This window comes from Microtus oregoni, unplaced genomic scaffold, assembly GCF_018167655.1.
Source record: "Microtus oregoni isolate MIOR12 unplaced genomic scaffold, Mior012 000001F_ref0000356, whole genome shotgun sequence".
Classification (NCBI taxonomy): domain Eukaryota; kingdom Metazoa; phylum Chordata; class Mammalia; order Rodentia; family Cricetidae; genus Microtus; species Microtus oregoni.
In genome coordinates, this window is record NW_024543060.1 from 24,327,377 (window position 1) to 24,349,416 (window position 22,040).

Consider the following 22,040-nt stretch of genomic DNA (forward strand, 5'->3'; position numbering starts at 1 on the left):
AAAAAAAAGCTTTTCCAGCTACTAATCGACATTTTATGAATTTGGTAATTAGTCAAAAACTCTTTTGAAAATATTCTGCCACTCTCCAAAAAAGTTAATCATCTTAAATATTTTGTTCATATGTAAGTTCCACCTTTTTTAAACTTGTTAAATAAAGCACATCCTTAATTTTGTCCAGAAAAACTTTTTTAATGGCTTGAAAATAGACTCATATAATCAAAGCATTCTGCAGCTAGCACCTGCTAAACAGGAAGCTGTTTGTGCAGACCCTGCCAAGGGCAGGAATGAAACCTAAAAACAATGAGCACCAGCCTCCTGGTCAAGAGATGATCAAGATGGGAAGTGCACTGCAGGATTTCCCATAGCAGGGGCCTAAACCAACATCTCAATGATGAGCTGGAAAGAGGCAAAGCAGAAACATTATGCTACATTGTCTCCTACAGAGGACTTTATTTCACACCATGACACTTGGAGAAAATGTGCTGTACAGTCATAAATTATTAGTACGAAGCTCTTTCCAGAATACTTTCAAATGTCATATATATATGCTAATATATTATGTAAATATATATTACATAATACATGTATAATAAATAATATTATATATTATAAATTATATTAATAATATTAATAATATAATATATTTAATATATAATATTAAATATATTATAATATATAATTATAATATTAAATATATTATATTTAATATTATAATTATAATTATATATTATATATAATTATATATAATTTATAATTATATATTATATTATATAATATATAATTATAATATTAAATATATTATAATATATAATTATATTAATAATATAATATATTTATATATTATATAAATATATATTAAATAATTATTATATATTATGTATAATAAATAATATTATACATAAAATAATTATAATGAAAGCTAAAGTAAAATGGAGCATTCAAAATATTTAACAAGCCTTAACATATCCTCATTACTGAACTAAATGAAAGATGAAGGCAAGTCTAAATCTAAAAAATATTAAATATAAGCCTTACTTATAAATATTTTAATAAGTAAAAGGAGATTTGAAAATAGCTGGTTTTTATTGGTCAGAGGTAAATACAACTATAGTACTGGGCTTTGTGTTTTGCTTGTTCATTTGTTTTTGGTGCATTAATAAATGTTATTTTCCCCATATTCATGATAGAGAAAAACACCAAATTTGACTTAAAACTTAACAAAGATAATAATTCAAAATTTCTAAATATATCATAGGTTCTTCCACAGATTATCTGGCAAAGCACAGACCCCAGGTTAAGAACCCTGCCTGGTAGGTGGATGCAGCATGCTAACAAAAATGATGGTCAAAAAGAATAAAGTCACTGAAGTTCTGAGGCCGTCGGTGGAACAGTGGGAGGACAGAAGACCTACACATGAGACCACCAAGGAGGAGTGCAACAGGTTGCACACTCTGATGGTGTAGGAAGAAAGAACGGGAGCTTTTGAAGGAAGAAGGCACCAGGAAAATAAAACCATCAAAGACCATCTAGGTTTCAATTAGAGAAAGAAGGAAAGAAAACATTAGACAACTTTTGAGGCCCAAAGGGCAAAGTAGGAGGGTCTGGGAAGTCTGGAGGAGTTGAGAAGAATAAATAGACCTGAGGAGAAACAGAAGCATAGGGGTTCTTACTGGGTATAGGAATTGTGACTTTGTCTGATGTTGATTTGTGCGAGCTGAAAGCTATTAGTTATCTGGACTAACAGTATGCCCAGAACTGTGATAACTAATAAAAATCAAAACTGAATCACAAGGTAACCATGTGGATTATACCTCATCGATGTATCTCTACCCGCACTGCCATCACCCCAGTACAGGCCCCATGTATCACCGAGGCAACTCCTGAGGAGTGTCCAAGTCTTCCCTGCTTTGTTTCTCTATGCCTGCTACTCTAAGAAATTCCCTGCCAAGATTTTCATCTTACTAAACACAAAGCAAGTCTTAAACCTCACCCTTCCCAATATTCCCATCACTCAAATTTTCATATATTTTAGCAAGATTATTATTATCAGGTTTGACAGAAACCCTTTTTCATTACCAAATAATCTCCTCACTATTCTCTATATATGACATGTGATCTAGATATAGTGAATAACTCACAGTCACCTAAACATTTATGTTCTTCCTTTTATATAGAATTTACCACATCTTCTTTGCCTGACTGATGTTGATTCAACCTTCAGCTCTCAGTTTCTGGGACAGTTCATACAGTGGTCTTCCAAGAGATACCTAAAGACCCAGAGCTTGCAATTTCATCACATATACTATTCTGAACCTGTCTATTAGCAACACACCTACTGAAAGAGGCATTACATCCCAGAGAAAGGGACTGATATTTTATTCACATGTGCGTGCCCGCGCGCGCGCACACACACACACACACACATATAAATAAAATAAACCCTTAGAACTTTCCAAGGTTTTAAACACAGAACGAATGCTCTAGTAATGTTTGTAGAGTAAATTAGTAATTACTTCCTTATCTTCTAGGGACACAACCACCAACTCTTCCCTTAATAAAATATTATATTTAAAAACAGCATAGCTGTTTGGGGCATATTATTTTAAGGTGTGTTACTTTTATTCATGCTGTGGTACATTTGTTTAATGATGTAAAGATGTGTTGCTTTTGTTTATGCTGCATTTGTTTAACTCTGTAAAGTTGTGATTATTTGCATGTCTAAAACACCTGATTGGCCTAATAAAGAGCTGAACGGCCAATAGTGCAGTAGGAGCAAGGATAGATGGGGCTGGCAGGCAGAGTTTAAATAGAATGAGGAACAAGGAAGAAGAGGAACAATGAAAGAAGGGAGGAGGATGTCAGGGGCCAGCCACCCAGACAGCAACACAGAGTAAGAGAGAAAGTAAGACATACAGAAGTTAGAAAAGGAAAATTCCCAGAGGAAAAAGATAGTCAGCATAATTTAAGGAAGCTGGAAAAAAAAAAAAAAACTAAGTCAAGCTAAGGCCAGGCATTCCTATAAGTCTCCACATGAGTGATTTGAGAGTTGGGTGGTGGGCCCCCCAAAGAGTCCAAAAAAACAAGAGTAAAACCCCCAACAACACATAGCAGGAGTGTGCTTGATAATATGGATTTCACACATTAAACAAGAAATCCACACTAATCCCAACATTTGTAATACATAGCACAGCCCTCCTACAGAAAAAAGAGAGAGAGAGAGAGAGAGAGAGAGAGAGAGAGAGGAGAAAAAAGTATAAGGAAGCATTTTGCCAGGAATTTTCTGTATTTGTAAGTTTGTGTTTTGAGTATCTCCCATATGTCTTAAGATTTAGTTTGCCCATGGTGAACCAAAAGGTGTGATTGTCAGGGAACAGGACCTAGCAGAAGTTAGCTGACTGTGAGGACATTTAAACCCAGGAATCCTTCTTTTCTCTTTGCCTCTTAGCTACCCTGAAGCAAAAGTGCCCCTCTGACATGCACTGCTGCCATAGGGATTGCACTGCTACCGGCCAAGCAACAGGACCAAGTCATCATGGAAACCCCTCGGACGGTAGGATGAAATGCACTCCCTCTGAAGCTGATGATCTCAGCTTCTTGATATAGTAACACAAACATCAGCAGTAAAGCAAATGTGCACAGGAAATACACACTAGCACACTAAAAAGGAATTTAGTACTAATTCAAATATAAATAGTTGTACATGAAATAAAAATTAGCTCTGTAAATTAATTTTGCTCTTTACTTGAGTGGCTTAGCTCAATATTACTCACACACAAATATTACCTAAAGATATCAACAATTGCTTCCTAACTACCAAGTTTACATGCTTCAACAAGAAATTCACTTTGTTTATAGCTAGCAAAAAAATTATTACGGGATAAAAGCCAGCCTAGATTCCAAGCCATCCTTCAAAACTCAGTTGAAATGTCGTCTCTTCTGCAGTTTTCCCCAAGATCAACTTGACCCTGCTACTTCCACTGAACCCTATCAACAGCAACATCCACTATCACACCTCAGGCAAATACTGTAAGTGCTCATCTATTCCCCCAATGTCCCCAGGTAGAGACAGTCTCATAAACTTCCATATTTCTATAAGAGCATTAGACACTCAATAAATGCTTAATGAAGAGGTAGACAAAAAATGAATAAACAAGTACGCATACTCGGTTGTATCTTTGTTACATCTGAAAGCTCTTGATCTTATTCCCACATTTCTTCTGATTTGAGTAGATGTTCTCTAAATTATTCCATAAATATTTAAAAATCCTGAGATAGCACTTAAAAGCTCCTGCTGAAAACCTAAGTACAGGAAGTCATAATTAACTCATATTAATGGGCTCTGAAAGACCCACCTGACTTTGTAAATACTTGAAATCTTATAGAACTTGTCTCAGTATATTGTATTACACATACTGAGCTTCCTTGGCCTACACTGGTATTTCTACTTTACCTAGGAGAATATCCCACAAACAGCTTGGCAGAATAAATATGAAAAAAACATGTTTATCAGGTGTTTTTAATTGACAAAAGAAAACATAAAAAGTCAGTAAAATTTAAAATAAAATTTTAGCGCAGGAAGACTTCTACCCTGGTAGGCCAGCAAAATTATTAAGTATTAAACTTGAGCTCTTACATTTTAAAGTTAATAAAAGCTAGGCACGAATGTGAATAAACTGAATCAAACTTTCTTCCTTCACACATGTGATGTCTACTTCCGCAGATTTATCTCACAAGGCCTAGCATAATTCCTGGTAGACCAGTTCACCCTATCACACAGAAACTACTCAGAATGTGCAGAAGAGGTCTGGCAACACAACAGTTCCTGTACTGAATGACCTGAACGGTCCACAGAGAATGGTCCAGGAGCAAGAGACCCACAGGGAGAGATGAGCTTCTCAGAGAACTCGGGAAACCCCTCCCCAAACCAAGCCAAATCCACGGTAGCGCCAAGACCAGAGCTTCCATGGTTGCTTCAAAGGGAGTCAAGAACCTGCTGTCTGCACTTGGGAGCAAGAACAGCTGTTGCTAGAATGGTGAAGACTCCTTACTCAAGTTGCTTTTCTGGATTTCTTACTGCCAAAAGAAATCACACATCCTTTGCCTGTTAGCATCCCTGGTAGTTTGAATGCAATTGGCCCCCATAATTTCACAGAAAGCGGCACTATTAGGAGGTGTGGCTTTGTCAGAGGTCGGGCCTTGTTGGAGGAAGTGTATCACTGTAGCAGTGGGCCTTGGGGTTTCCTATGCTTGGGATACAGCTCAATGTGTCAGCTGACTTCTTGCTGCCTGTCAGACATGGGACTCTCAGCTATTTCTCTAGCACCACATTTGCCTGCATGCTGCCATGCTCCCCACCAAGATGATAATGGACTGAACATAAACTCTGAGTGAGCCACCCGAATTAAATGTTTTCCTTTGGTCATGGTGTCTCTTCACAGCAATAGAAACCCTAGCACAGCATCTCTCAAATATTATTCCTTTGGGACAGAGATTTTCAGTTTTCACTGAATTGTTTGAAATAACTGGCTTCTCAACATAGCTTCTTAGATCTAGTAGGCCATCACAATTCTAAGAACTTTCTCCGAATTAAGGTTAATGGCTGTACAATAATTTTAGAACCGAAATGTCTTCTACAGAGATGGCTTGAAAGGCAAAATAATGAAATCTACTGTTGTAATATGAGTGGCGGGGCTGCATTCCCAGCACCCCTGCCGCCTGCTAGCTTATGCCCAAAATAACAACACACAAACTGTATTCATTTAAACACTGCTTGGCCCATTTCTATCTAGCCTCTTCAAGGCTAACTCTCGCACCTGAACTAGCCCATTTCTAATAATCTGCTGTAGCCCACAAGGTGGCTTACCAGGGAGATTATAGCCTACGTCCATCCTGGGTCGTAGCTTCATCGCGTGTGACTCAGAGAGAGGGGAGCATGGCGTCTCTTTGAGGCGTCTGGCCCCGAGAGGAGCTCACTTCCTCTTCCTCCCAGCATTCTGTTCTGTTTACTCCTCCCACCTATGTTTTAACCTATGAGGCCAAGCAGTTTCTTTATTACTTAACCAATGACCTTCCTCCATCAATCTACTTCTGGGGTTCACACTTAGCATTCTCAGTCAGGGAAGAAAGACCACTCCAGCAGGAGGATAATGTTCTTTATGAACGTGTTCCCTGGAGCAGGCCTGCCACAATTTCCCTAGCTACCACTGTCATTTTGAACAGGTTACTTGAACTCTCGTGCCTCCCTGTCCCCATCGTTTAAAATGTTAATAATAATACTAAGACAATTAAGATTGAATGCATTGACATAGCTAGTATTTGAGATCTTAAGTACAAGCTAACAGTAATACAGTACTAAATGTACCTTTCAATCAGTAGCCATAATTCCGTAGTTATGAATTTTCTTTAGTTCTTTAAACATGTATTAAATGTATTTGGGGCACAGGAAAGCAAGACTGCAATATCAGCAGGATGGGGACATATATCCCACTGAAGAGCTCCAAGCCCCTAGCATAAATTCACAATCAGTCACTGTATTCCCTAAGTAATGTTTTATTCCTTGAAGAGCCACACATTAGCTGAGGCTAAATTTTAAAAATAGGACCCTACCATACAAGCCTTACAGGACATGTTAAAAAGCTAAGGAAGGAGGAGACTCATCCCCAAAGTAGACATCTTACAGGTGCCTGTCCTCCCACCCTACCTCCATTTCCTAGGGACTCTGCCAGATGTTTCTGTGGACCCTACCTTCCTCTACCACTCCCCCCACACACATTCTTCTATGTCAACCACCTGTACCTAGTAGTACTCTCTACCTGAGAACTCTATGGACTCACTGGCTCGGAATCAGGTAAGCAATCTTACTCTCCCTCCTAGATATTGCTCCAGTCATATAGTAGACCACCAGCAGTGATCTGTCCTCACACCTTATCCCCATTCCCTGGAGACTCCACCAGAATTCACAACTTGAAAATGTGCAGATGTCTCCTAACAGTCTTTGGAAGTCATTAAGAGTCCGTAGGCGATCTCTCCTAATTTGTGCTTTTTGTGTCTTAATTTTTTGCAAACCTATTTTATAACCTAAATAATTAACAGAATCTCCCTTCTCAATCTTTTCAGGAGCGATTTGCAATCCCCATTTAGGTAAAAGTATCTTTATTTCTTCAAACAGTCTGTTCAAGGTATCCATGTTTGAATCGGATAACAAAATGTCATCCATGTAATGGTATACTATAGATTTGGGAAATTTCTTGCGTATTATTTGCAATGGTTGGTTCACAAAATATTGGCACAGGGAGGGGCTATTTAACATACCCTGGGGGAGAACGGTCCAGTGGTACCTCCTCGAAGGTTGAGAATTGTTATAAGTTGGCACTGTGAAGGCAAATTTTTCTCTATCTTCTTTTTGCAAAGGTATAGTGAAAAAACAATCCTTTAAATCAATAACTATGAGAGGCCATCCTTTTGGTAATAAAGAGGGCAAAGGAATTCCAGATTGCAGAGGGCCCATAGGTTGAATAACCTTGTTGATGGCTCTGAGATCTGTCACCATTCTCCATTTACCTGATTTTTTCTTAACCACAAATACAGGAGAATTCCAAGGGCTGGTAGATTCCTCTATATGTCCAGCATCTAATTGTTCTTGTACCAGCTGTTCTAAAGCCTGTAACTTTTCCTCAGATAAAGGCCATTGCTTTGTCCATATTGGTTTCTCAGTCAACCATTTTAGAGGCAAGGCTGTTGGTATCTCTGAAGGGACATCAATTGCTTGTTCTTGTACAGCCCGAATGGCCGGTTTTCTCCGTTTGTAATATCTTTTAATATTATTCTCAGAAATATAGGCTCTAGATTTAGCAGGAATGTTAATTTCAGTATTCCATTGTTGTAATAGGTCACGACCCCATAAATTCAATGCGATATTGGCTACATATGGCTTTAATTTTCCTATTTGTCCCTCTGGCCCTATACATTCAACCCATCTCGTGCTCTGCCTTACTCGAGATAGGGTTCCAGTTCCCAGGAGCTGAACATTTACATTCTGAAGAGGCCAATACGGATGCCAAGATTCTGGGGTAATGATACTTACATCAGCACATGTGTCCAGCAGGCCAGTAATAAAAATGCCATTTACACACACTCTCAGCTTAGGTCTTTGATCATTTATAGAAGTTTGCCAAAACACACGTAACTTATCTTTCTGATCATTATTGCTTGGAACAGTAGGCATGGGGCTTCCTAATTGTCCTGATGAGGCACGTTCTCTGCAGAAACTGGATATGACTGAACCATGTTTGCCATGGAGGCCTGTGAGGCCCCCCCTCTCACGTTTCCCGACTGTATCAGGTTGCCTTGTCTATCTCTTGTAGACCTGCATTCATTCGTCCAATGTCTGCCTTTTCCACATCTTCTACATAAACCTGAAGGCTGAGTCCTCCTATTTCTGTTATTTCTAGAAGATGCATTATTATTATTATTATTTCTGAAAGATGCATTATTATTATTATTATTATTTCTGAAAATCCGTTGTCTACAATTCCTTTTCATATGACCCATTTTGCCACAATTAAAACATTTGGTATTCTGGTGTCTTCTTTTACCATTGGAAATTGCTTCTTCTACCCATGATTCAGTGCCATAATCAAATGTATCAACATTGAGTGTATACAAGACCCATTCTTCCAAAGGCGCTGATCTGAGCTTTAAAGGCCCCAAAATCCTTTTGCATTCCACATTTGCATTTTCATAAGCCAAAGACTCAATCATTATACGTCTTGCTTCTGGGTCAGATATCCCTATTTGTACAGCCTTAGTTAATCTTTGTAAAAAGTCACTAAAGGGTTACCTCTGACCCTGTTTAACTCTGACAAATGATTCCATTCTCTGTCCTGGGTCTTGTACCCTGTCCCAAGCCCTTAAGGCTGCTGTAGTACACATGGAGAGTGTGTTTTCATCCAAATTAGCTTGTTCCTGAGGATCGGAAAAGGGCCCTTCACCTAGAATTTGATCTAGGGAAATGTCAAATTCCCTTCGCTTTTTCCTGCTGTTCTAAGAGTCTAGCCTCTTGCCTGAATAAGCATTTCCATTTCAATTGCGGTCCACTCTCGAGTACCGCAGAGCTCAGCTGGAGCCAGTCCGAGGGGGTTGCTCTGCTTGTCGTGGCCCCGCCGCTGCTCTTATTACTTCATATGGCGCCCACGTGGACAACTGAATCCACAGAAAGCCTGAAAAAGCTTGGGAAAGAGTAAAGCATGTTTTCTTGATAGTGACAATTTCTCGGGTCTACTCTGCTTGCTAGAGGCAAGCAAGCGCCTCATCTAAGAGAGGCTTCCTTACTCAGCTTTAGCTGCAAAACCCTGCAGCTCATTAAGAGGTCCTGCCACGAAACACTTAAACGGTGTTGACGAAAAGCTGAACGCATGCTTTTCGGTTTTCAGCCGTAGCAGGAAAAAAGCTGCGCTGTTTAAAAATGCCGGCTTTCTGGGCTGTCCTGCCAGGACAAACTCTGACTCCTTTACGCAGGCGGTTTGTGTGGTTTGCAAGCACAGGCTGCTGAAGCTCGCTTGCTGGCTACAGCCAGTACCTCAGCCATGAGGCTGGAAAGCTAAGGAATGGGCTGGATCCAGCCAGCCAAGCCACGCCTTTAATCCTACTGATATTGCTTGGTAAATTAAAGACTCATGTGGTCAGAAAAAGAGAGATATGGAGTAAAGAGAGATTCAAAGACAAAGAAAATTTTTAAATGGTTTACAGTGTGTTAAAAATATATGCAGACTAAAAGTTGAAGTTCTTAAAGTAAAAAACAAAAAAAGGAAGAGAGTTGTTGTGTGTGGTAGTACACACCTTTAATCCCAACACTTGGAAGGCAGAGGGAGATTGACCTCTGTGACTTCAAGGTGTGGTAGCACACGCCTTTAATCCCAGTGCCTAGAAGGCAGAGACAAACAGATCTCTGTGAGTTCAAGGTGTAGTAGCTTACACCTTTAATCCCAATGCCTGGGAGGCAGAGACAGGCGGATCTCTGAGAGTTCAAAGACAGCCTTGTCTACAGATTTACTTCAGGTCAAAGATACAGAGAACCTGTCTCAAAAAGCAAAAAGTTAAACGTAAAAATAAACGAAATAGAGGTTAAAACAAAGCTGTACAAAGATGGAAAATACACAGAGAATCTTGATCCTGTATGCTATTATGCTCTCTTTGAATTATTTGAATGCTGAGGAAGGAGCAATAGCTGCTAAAAGATATTTGTTTATAAATGCTGCTGAACTAATCCAACATAGATATTTTGAATTTGGATCTAAGGATATGATACTTTGGAAAAGAGATTCTTATTTTGTTTTCACAGAGGATGAGACGCTGTTCATTTCTTCTATTCCGATTTGGTATGATGGACAGAGTCTCGACAGCTCTCCTCTCGGGAGCAGACGCCTGAGAGAGACACCATGCCCCGCTCCCAGGATGAAGCTCCGAACCAGGATGGACATAGGCTAGAATCTTCCTGGTAAGCGCACCTTGGGGTGCCATACACAGATGATTAGAAATGGTCTAAATTAATATGTGAGAATTAGCCTAGAAGAGAATGGGCCAAGCTGTGTTTAAAAGAATACAGTGTCCATGTAATTATTTCGGGACATAAGCTAGCCGGGCAGGCGGCCGGGGTGCTGGGGACGCAGCCCCGCCGCCCTATTACTACATGCAGACAGTGAGAGACATTGACCACTCAATCCGGAATAAGATTGTATTCATCAAACCCCTCCCCTCAGGGCTCCAGAAACACTGAAGAAGAGAAGAAAAGGCTAAGAGCCAGTGAGAATGGATGACACCACGGAAACAACATCACCAAGACATGATACACATGTGAACTCAGAGACTGTGGCAGCCGGCACAGGTTCAAAACAGACGGGGTCCAAGCATTGAGAGAAATGAAAATGAGTTCTCATGTCTAGACCTGAAGCCATCTCAAAACAAAAAAAACAAAAACCAGTTCTCTCCAGTGGCGTCCCACTGGGCATACAAACCACACTTCAGGACAGGCCCCATGCCCAGCAAGAGAAGATCAACACAAAAAGAACACAATGGTATTTATGGAGATGTTTTGCCACATAATACTCTTTGGGCATTTGTGCTTTTTCTTTGTTTTATTTTATACTATTTGCTTTGCTTTATTCTGCTTTGTTTGCTTCCCTATTGACCTGTTTGTTTTCTAAAGAGAAGGGAAGCATGGAGTGGATGGGTGGGAAGGGGAGGAAGACCTGGGAGGAGACAAGAGAGGGGAAACATCGGTCAGAATATACTATATGAAAAAAAAATTATTTCTAATAAAAAATGCTAATGAAAGCATCTATAGATAACAGCCACAAATAAGAAATCTCAAGTGGAGTATAATATCATCTGCGATTCAATATAGATAGTTAACTCTGATTGCTGTGTAAGACCACAGCTTCTCAGGGAGAAAGAGGACTCAGTTTAAAAGTCCAAACAAATAAACATGAGGACACGGGCAGAACAGATTTAAAGAGTCAAGCAATAATGAAAAAGAAACACTGGAAAACACATTCCCTTATAAGAGAATGTGAGAATAAAAACAAATGTAGGATGTAAGTGAAGGTTTGGCGGAGGGCATTAGTTCCTAGAGGAAATGGAACACCCATATGAAGGGAACCAGAAGGCCAATGCATAAATGTCTCAACTGAAGGAAAGGTCAGAGGTATCCATGGTAGTTGGAATCTTCAGAGGTGATCATCCAAGTAAGGCACCACATAGAGACAAGAGCAGGGGCTACAGGAAAGAAATTGGAGAAATAATAGTAGAAGACAGGAAGACAAAACACACACAGACACAATAGACATAAAAACGGAGAGGTCAGGGGAGTATGAAACTGAGAAATCTGGTCTCACCAGGGACAAGAAATCCCTGCTCTTCAAAACGGAAAGCAACAATTACATCAAATAAGGTTGATAAACCTAGTACACTTGCAAGGAATAGAAACTAATGACTAATACTAGGAATTTTAAAAGGTCATTTCATAATGCTGACCCAAGTCACAACTATGGTAATGTTTCATGGCCAGCCCTCTACAGTCAAATACCTGTGGATTAAAACTTGGGTAAAACTGCATGTTTTATTTCTGTAAAATTGTCTCAGGACAGCAAGATGGCTCAGAAGGTAAAGGCATGTACCATCAAGTTGATAACCCGAGTACAGCCCCTGGAGCCCACATGGAGGAGGAGAGGGTCAACTACCACAAGTTATCCTATGACCTCCACATCCCTGGCATGGTAAACATGCACACATGTCCTTACTCAAATACCTCAATGAAAGAGAGAGACAGAGACAGAGAGAAAGAAACTCTCTCTATATGAAATATATGCAAAGTTGTTCTTGTCATTGTCCTCTAACCAATACAGTATAATAGCTACTTATCAGGAATTTACGCTGGAAAGGGATACAGCCACAGCCAGGAGGGAAGGAAGACCAAGATAAACTACCAAGACTCACTTAAGGAAGTAGATTACTTGAACAGTTCTTCATTTAACAATAGATACTGCAAACAACATTGAGAAATAAGCACACAAATAGACAGTCAACATCATCACGGAAAAGTGTGTCAATGTGTTTTAAGGTTAAGCATAAACATAGAACATGATACCTTCCCCCCCAAAAAATGAAAATGTATAAGTGCATATCCATATAAGCAAATGCTCACTGTGACTATATTCACAAATTAACCCCAAACTGGGAAGAACCAAACCTGCTGTTGTATCAACAAAATAATGAGCCAGACACAGACGGACAATACTGTGAGACTTCATGTAGTTCAGAGCTCTAAAAAGTGTGGGTCAAGGCCCATGACAGAGAAGAACACTGGCCACAAAAGAGTCCAGAGGGAACCTTCTGGGTACAAAAATGTTACATATTATGATTATACTTTATTCCTAATTATAAATACTTTCCAATTTCAGACTTTAACCTTCAAACTTGAATATCATATTATGTATATGTCAGACATCAACCTTATCATACCAACTTTTATAATTGCATGGCTTGCCAAGCACTTTGACTTAACTGTCCCTTGAAAAATATCTGTAAATAAAAATATCAAATCTTAAAAGCTAATTGCTTACACAAACTGGCACCACTAACTGGTGACAGAGCTGTCGCTCTAACCTAGCTCTCCAGCCAACAAAGAACAGACACTAATGGAAAGGCCCCATGACTTCCTCTAGCTTCTCTGCAGGGCAGTGTTTGTTTTCTAGCTCTGGCTGTCATTTGTGGGTCATCAAATCCACTTAGTGTATTAGATCACCATTCTATTTTTTAAGTAATGGAGAAGAATGAAGAAAAGTGGAAAAAATGAAGAGGAAAAGATCAGAGGTCATTACACTTAGAAACATCACATACTGGTTATAAAAACTTTGGTTTCAATTGAGAACCAGCTTAGAGGTTTATGTGGGCTGAGACACAAAAGCAAATGTTACACCTTACCATGGGTCCTAGTCAAATAGATGTTTGAAAACCAATGCTATAGTCCAAAAATGGATAATGGAAAAATGGTAAAATGCATTTCTTTATGCAGTGACATAAAAGAAATAAGGAGTTCAGTCGGAACACTGAAAACGGCTGTGAAAAGGAAGTGAGAAACTATCCCTAAACTCCAAAAGTACTCAACATAAAGGAGAGCTGGGGAGATAATTCAACATGAAGCACATGTCCATTCTCCCTACTTATGCTTTAATACCCGTCACCTCCTCTCCTTTCCCCCACCCTCTTCCTTCTTACTTCTGAGGAAAATCTTATAAAGCCAGGACTACACAAGGAAACAGTGAAACAGCTTGATCAGCTCTCTTTTTTTTAAGTGATTTTTATGGAGCTATATCTTTTTCTCCACTCCCCTCCCTTCCTCTCCCATTCCCTCTACCCTCTCTCAAAGTCCTCATGCTCCCAATTTACTCAGGAGATCTTGTCTTTTTCTACTTTCCATGTAGATTATATCCATGTATAATATAACTCTTAGGGTCCTCTTTGTTGTCTAGGTTCTCTCCAGGATTGTGGATTACAGGCTGGTTATTCTATGCTTTATGTCTAAAAGTCACTTATGAGTGAGTACATATGATATTTGTCCTTCTGGGTCTGGTTTACCTCACTCAATATGATGCTTTCTAGCTTCATCCATTTGCCTGCAAATTTCTAGATGTCATTATTTTCTCCTGCTGTGTAGTACTCTATTGTGTAAATGTACCAAATTTTCCTTATCCATTCTTTGGTCAAGGGGCATTTAGGTTGTTTCCAGGTTCTGGCTATGACAAACAATGTTGCTATGAACATAGTAGAGCACATGTCCTTGTGGTACGATTGATTGAGCATCCTTTGGGCATACACCCAAAAGTAGTATTGCTGGGTCTTGAAGAAGGTTGTTTCCTAATTTTCTGAGAAATTGCCATACTGATTTTCAAAGTGGTTGTACCAGTTTGCACTCCCAGCAGCAATGCAGGAGTGTTCCCTTTACCCCACAACCTTTCCAGAATAAGCTATCATTGGTGTTTTTGATCTTTGCCATTCTTACGGGTATAAGACGGAATCTCAAAGTTGTTTTGATTTGCATTTCTCTGATGGCTATGGAGGTTGAGCATTTCCTTAAGTCTGACCTGCTCTCTTAAGTGTGGCAAATGTTCAGATCTGTTTTAAAAGGGTACTGCTCAAAATCTGCAGTTGGGGAAACCACCACTGTAATAATGTTTTGTTCCTATAACAAGACTATTTCCTGCCAAATTCAATTCTGAGAACTCACGAAATAGCCCTGAAATGAGAAGCAGCTTTGCCAGCCTTTAACAATGCAACTTAAAGGGATAAGTTTATTTTTTTGTGTTTAGGAGAGGGGTGTGGCATATGCATTTATGCAGGTACACTCACCCATGCAGAGGCATACAGAGGCCAGCACCCAGGATTTACCTGTGTCCCGCCACTTGCCCTACTTTTGCATCCCTAGCACTAAGTTTGCACAGACTTGCGCTTCCTTGCCCAGCTTCTGGGATCTAAAGCAATGTCCTCATGCTTGCACAGCAAGCACTTTCTCCCCTGAGCCATCTCCCCAGCCAAAGGGATGGGATTCTAACACTAATGCTGCTTCAGTGCCAACGTTTCTAAGATACTGTTGCTTAAATGTATGGCCACAGGAAAATGTTATTCCTCTGATTTTTCTTGTGTTCTGCCCCCAAACAGCTATTCACATTAAGAGATTCTACATTAAAGCACACATGGAGCATATATGCTTTGGAGAAATCAAAGTGTAATTACAAATATCCTGCCAACATTGTATCAAAGTGCCAGCAGCAATGCTTCCCTGAGCTGTAACACGCCAGGCTCCCTTTAAAGAGTCCTCAAAATATCCAGGCACCCATTCCCTCATCACAGCACAACTATCACGTGGTGCACATCCCCTGTACAGCCCAGCAGTGAATGTGGCACACTGCACACCAGGAGACAATTAGAAAAGAGACAAAAAGGACAGAGCAGAGAGCAGCAGCACTTCAATACGCTTCAGACTATATGGAACCCACCAGAACCCTAAGAGAAAGGAATGAAGATGTAAGAAGCCCTGCTTTGCAAATAAGTGATAAAGGGAATGCTTGGTTTCTCAATGCCACAGAGCGATGCAGAGGGCAAGTCTGACTGCCAACAGGGCTTTCATGACTCCAAGTGCACTGCTCTTTCCCTGAATCCATCAAGAACGCAGAAGAAAGAATCTGTTCTTCTGTTCAAGACAGTCAGGACATTTTCCACCTCAAAGACAATGAATGGAAACAGCTGCCCAAATGAGACCCCCAGGTGATAATTCTCTGCTAGGGAGACAAGATAAAGCACAAGATCAGAAAAGGAGGGTGTCAAAGAGAACCTGCGGCAAGGATGTCCAGGTGAAGAGACCAGCGAAACAGCCAGGAGACAGCCATGTGCACAGCCAAGATGAAAGTAGAATCAAGGCAATGGTGACCAACCAGGCCAATGTTCAGAACAAGTAAAGCAGGTCCTTAATATCAGATTCTAACACTTGCTAGAGACCTGGGCCAGGGTAGCTTATGCCTGTAATACTATTGGTGCTCAGGGGGCTAAGGTAGGCAGACTGCTATGAGTTTGGGATCAGTGACTTCTAGGCCAGCCTAAGCTACCTAGTGAGACCCTGAATAAAACAACACACAATTATTCTGTAAAAGACCACATGTCAGGTACCAAAAAAAAAAAAAAAAGTATGGCACACATATTGTCTCACTGTCTCCATCTTCCCAAAGTTTAAACTGGTGAGAACAGGTAATACTGAAGTGGTAAAATACACTTAGCTACCAAGTATTTTGATCTTGCCAAAGCCAGGCATAAGGCTAGAAGCAGAAGCAAGGAATGGGAGCAGGAAAAAGAAAACTAAGAAAGATCTTGCTGGGGAGGAATGAGCCCATGTTCATAGCAGACACAAAGGATGTTTTCTAGAATGGCCTATGGAAGCCACTCCATGACTGTTTCTAAAACTAAAGTAAAGACTGTGACTTTGTGTGCAAGGGTGGTCATATAACGAAAGGACAGGATCTGAGAAAAGTGCACTGTGTATAAAGTGTTAATAAATCTAAAAATATATTGAATGATTTAAAGTGAAAGGATATATCACATCCAACCTGCAGCCTACAGATGGCTACATCTAAAGACAGTATAAAGCAGTCCACAACAAAATCAAAAATGTCTTTAAAAGATTAGGGCGTGTGTGTGTGTGTGCAGGTAAAGGCCAGAGATCAACTTCGGGTGTCTGCCTCTATACTCTCCACCTTAATTTTTGAGACAGAGTCTATCACTGACCCTGGAGCTCACCAATAGGCAAGGCTGACTGGCCAGTGAGGCTTTCTACTTATCTCTGCTGAAGCACCCATGAAGCTTTGGACAGAGATGCTGGGATCCAGCTTAGGTCTCATGCTTATGTAGCAGGCAATTTAGAACTGAGCTATCTTTTTAATCTACAATATAAAATTTTCATTCTATTATGTTTTGTAACTTGAACATGTTTGATTAATAAAACATTATGAATGAACCTTGAAAATATTATCCTAAATGATGATAGTCATTCATTTTTAGTTAAAAATTACTAAAGACTCTTCTGATGATTTGAAATATCAAAAATATACAAATCATGGAAGAGTCTGGGGGCTACCCAGAGCTGGATGAGTTGAAGAGAAACAGGCAGTAAGTATTAACAGGCACAAAGCTTTCTTTTGAAGATATTGGAAATGTTCTAAAATAGACTATAGTGACGGGCAATTTGGGGAATACACTAGAAACCACTTAATTATAAACTTTTAGCGAGTGAAATGAATGCTGTGTAAATTGTATCTCAATAAAGCTATTACAGCACAGTACATTCTCATAAAATAAAAATACAAAACATAAAAATTCCGGTTCGTTTTATTACTGACTTTAAGAAGCCATTCATTTATAGGGGCTGAGTATGCACCTTGGGGGTTAGCATGTTATCTAGTGAGCATTATATCCTGGATTTGATTCTCACTGAAACAAAGAGAAGAGAAGGGGAGAAGAAGAAGACATACATACAAAAATCAAAGTGGCAGTAAAACGAAGTATACTTGTAGCTTAGTAGGCGTTCTTGGACAAGCTACTAAACCTGTCTCAGCCTCAATGTCCTGAACTGTAAAATAAAAATAACATCTACATGGCAGGGAGAGAAAACATTGCATAGCCTATGTCAGTGCTCCATATTGCTGTTGTTTTCTGACGAGGCTAGCCACGCTCCATCTGGTGCTACCGTCAATGATGAAATGCATGGAGAATACTACACAACCTAGCGTATAGGAGACCATATCATCAAAGTTTATCTACGTTCATTCTTTGATATTTACAAGAGGATAAAATTACCTAACTGTGTCTGGGTGCATGTGCATGGAGATCAAAGGTCAACTTCAGGTGTCTTCTCCTATTGCTCCCCATGTTACTTCAAGTAGAAACTGAACCTGAAGGCCACAATTAGACTAGTCTGGGATTTAGGAATATCTGCCTGGTGTTAGATGGCACATGACTATGCTCAAGGTTAACAAGAAAAATACAAATATATACTATTCTTTTTAATAAAGGACACTTTTCTTAGATACTACTCAAGAAAATATATCAACACCCTACTTCAATTTTTTTTAAAATGTCAAATATGTCTCTTTTATTTTAACGCAGCTCCTTCTCCAGGTGTCAAAGCAAGCACCCTGGATCCTTCAGGTGGTAAACATCTTGACAGCTTACTCTTTCTGAACGATCTATTTTGAGGTTGGTATCAGAAATGTTGAATACCAAACCTGGTCAGGGAGGTACTGAGTTCTCTCCTCTCGGTAGAGCTCACAGATTCTTGGGGGTTTTGTTGTTGTTTGTTGCTGGTACTCCTGCCATTCCTTTATCATTAACCATGAGGTAACTTGTGTATGTGTACTGAAAGTGTATTTCTCAATATTCGGCTACACAGCTAAGGCAGCAATCACTTAGAAAGAGCCCTATTACTAACATGAATGTAAAGTAAAGCATGCCAACAGAATATCTAAAATACATGCATGGCATTTCAACATGGCTTACTTTAATTAGCAACTACATTTTTCTGACAAGCTTCCTTGTCTTCAGCTGCTTTTCCTTCCTCTTTTGGAAGTATGCAATCCATCATCAAAGAATGAAACCTGATTTGAATGATTCAAAGTTGACTAACAATTTGCAATTAAGCAAAATTTTTATATTAACATATTGACTATTCCTTTTCACAGCATGCAAGCAATAATTTAATGTATTTTACCAGTTCTAGCTCCTGTTTTAGCACTACAAACACATTTCTTGCACTTGCTGGTTTTGGCATTTTCAAGGATGTTAGTATAGCATGTCAAGGACAGTACATGGTTAGTTAAAATAGATAACAAAGGAAAAGTTGAGGATAGCCTTACCATATCATCTGTCAGTGTCTTAATATTTAAATGCTGCAAATGTGAGAAGAAAATCAGTTAGTAATTTATAATAGCTTTATTTTAGTTAATAAGTACATTGTACAATGCTAACTTGAAGGTAATTACATTCCTGTCAGGGCAATAAAAGTGTATTATATATTGTCTTAATCTATTTCTCAAGAAGATGGACAAACATTCTCTTGAATGTAATAGTTGTAAATATTTACTAAACTTACTTGGTTTTATGAAGCTAACAAAATAATAACCTAACCAGGGTACAATAAATATATTCATCCAATTAAAATTACCACTCAATATCCAGACATACAGTACTTAGATTTAAATGTAACTTTCAAAAAATGTTTTGTATTATAAAACACTGAAAGTTTAAATTCACCATTAGTATGCAGCATAAGAAATAATGAAGTACTTTGCTGGCTTAATGAACTTAAATAATTCTAGTAACGATAAAGAATGCACTGGAATGATTATCTGTGTCTTTAGCATCACTTTGATGTATCACCAGTGGTGATGGCAGATACTTTTCAATTTCATTGCCAGCTTATTTGAGACCTCCTTTGCTGATTTCCTTACTAGACAAACAAGGCCACTTTAGAAAATGAAATAATTAGTTTCCCACAAAGCATAGTTCAAAAGAAGCAAGTATTTAGGAAGAAAAATATCTGTTTTAGTAATCAAGGGCAGGGCAGCAATTTGTATTCAGGTAGTTGTTTTCAATTTTCAATTCTCCTTCCTTATTCATTGGAGCATTAGAGCTTTCAAAGACAGAAAGGGTCAAACATTTCTAAGTAAGAAACCAGATCTATTCATTTATGCTTATAAAAGAACATGTGCTAACAACTGTCATCTAACACATACATAGTACATAGTTAAATTCAACATTTATTGAACAGAATAAAATTTGTACTCATGTGGATCTACTAAAACAGCTTCACGATCATTACATTACTGTAATGATGGTCTTAACTAAGAACCTGTCAGGGTAAATAGAACCCCATAGTCTCTGCCTTCACCAGCATGTCCCTTTCAAAAAAAAAAGAAAAACCTAACTGAAAGACCCAGTGGTGTGGGAGGTCCTTCTGCATATGTGTTGCTTTTATTGGTTAATGAATAAAAAAGCTTTCGACCAATGGTTTAACAGAGTAAAGCCAGGCTGAAGGAGATTAGACAGAGTAGGCCGAGTCAGAGAGACACCAGGAGGCGATTTGTCAGCTGGAATCTTGCCGGTAGGCAACGAGCTTCGTGTTAAAATATAAAATAAAGGAAATGGGTTAATTCTAGAGGTAAGAGCGAGCTAGCTAGCGATAAACTTAAGTAATTGGCCAAGGAGTGATTTAAATAATACAGTTTCTGAGTGATTATTTCGGGGCTGAGCAGTCGGGAACAAACTAACAGCTCCCCACAACAACCCAGAAATAACCTGTGTATAACAAAAGAAGGTGGCCGTGTTAATGATCATGACCAGCCACTCCACCCAATTCCAGATTCAACTGCCTGCCGAATTAAAACTGCTTCCTTTGATCTGAGAATAGGAACTGATAATGCTGAACTATGTACTAAACCGTTTAAAATCTTGGGTTATAAAATATGACTTATAAAATAAGCCTGTGAAGTTTACAATCAGTGTCATCCCAGAGATTGATACTACAACTGAATACCAAAACTGCACAGTTCTCAAAGCAAGTGTAAAACCTACCTGCCATATGTGTGCCTTCCAAAAAAACAGGGTTATGCACACTGACTTTGGTTAAACACATCTACTTGCTACCCTACAATTACGACTCGGCTGGCTCCTAAAAGGCGTCATTTCAAGCACCTGTGACACAAGAGGGACGTAGCAATTTCTGAGAGTAACATGCCATGTGGTCGAATTCATAAAAAACAAAGTCAAGGAAATTACGCATAAAGCTGAAATACATTTAAAATAATATGCCACTTACTTACCCAATGGAAATATTACCCAAAAAGGGATAGAGATAGATGTTTTAAAGCTAACAATGAGAAGAGACAGTTTTAAGTGAACTAAGAGAAGTTTTAAGTTAGAACCTAAAACCTGTAGAAGGTCAATTGTAGCAAACTTTCTTGACAGACTATCATTGGACTGCCAGCCTCCAAACAATGACCCAGAGACTTATTATTATGAAAGCTTCGCCTTAGCTTAGGCCTTTTCCCGACTAGCTCCTATAACTTAATTAACCCATCTTTTTTAGTCTATATTCTGCTATGTGGCTTGGTTACCTCTCCTTATTATGGCACTTATGACTTGCTCCAAGTCTGCTGGCGAAATTCCCAAGTTTCTCTCTCTCTGCCTAGAAGTCCTGCCTATTCTCTCCTACCTAGAGATTGGCCATGTAGCTATTTATTAAACAAAATAGAAGGCACCTAAGGCAGAGACACATCTTAACAGTGTAAGCAAATATTCCACAACAGTCAATATGTTGTTGACTCCTGTAATCCAAACACTTGGGAGACAGAGGCTAAAGGAGCTCATAGCCAGCCTAGAGTACATACTGAGCTACAGGAGACTACATACGTTTCGGGTTTTATCTTAAAAAAAAAAAAATCAAAGTAGAAGACATAAAATAATAACTGAAAGTTAGGTGATAAATGAAGAAGATGCAAACATCTAAGAAAAATACATGTATCTGTCTTCAAAGATCAAAAACTGGACAGCCTTTTAAACTAGAATTATATGTTGAATGTGTTACCGCACAACTGTTTAGTCCAGCACTTGGGAAGTAGAGGTAAGCGGACCATAAGGCAAAGGCCAGACTGGGCTACAATACCAAATAGGCTTAAATAGATAAATGAGTTGTACTCACAACTTTCATTTAAAGGGGCAGTCACTCGTGTAAAGTCAGGTATCTTTTTCCATCTTTTTCATAGTTCTGGGTTTGTTTTGTTTTCTTAAGCTACCTCACTGCATTGGCTTCCAATGTGATTTATATACTTATTCAAAGTGTGACCTTCCTCCTAGATGACATAGACATGTATAAACCCAAATACAGCATATTATTATATACAGGATTTTATGCACAGAAAAAAATGTAATGAATCAAAACAGAA

The 22,040-nt window shown here is 39.0% G+C and overlaps 1 protein-coding gene across 3 annotated transcripts in view; it reads right to left on the minus strand.

Annotated features, from left to right (window-relative positions):
* Diaph3 (diaphanous related formin 3) overlaps positions 1-22,040 on the minus strand; it is a 459,276-nt gene that overhangs the window by 414,991 nt on the left and 22,245 nt on the right. For 2 of the 3 annotated variants that reach the window (XM_041667734.1, XM_041667725.1), the window contains exon 2: positions 18,954-18,986. The exons of the other annotated variant lie outside the window; for it this stretch is intronic. In XM_041667734.1, the coding sequence (XP_041523668.1) occupies positions 18,954-18,986 (33 nt within the window). The remainder of the gene's footprint in view (positions 1-18,953; positions 18,987-22,040) is intronic. 3 annotated transcript variants of the gene reach the window in all.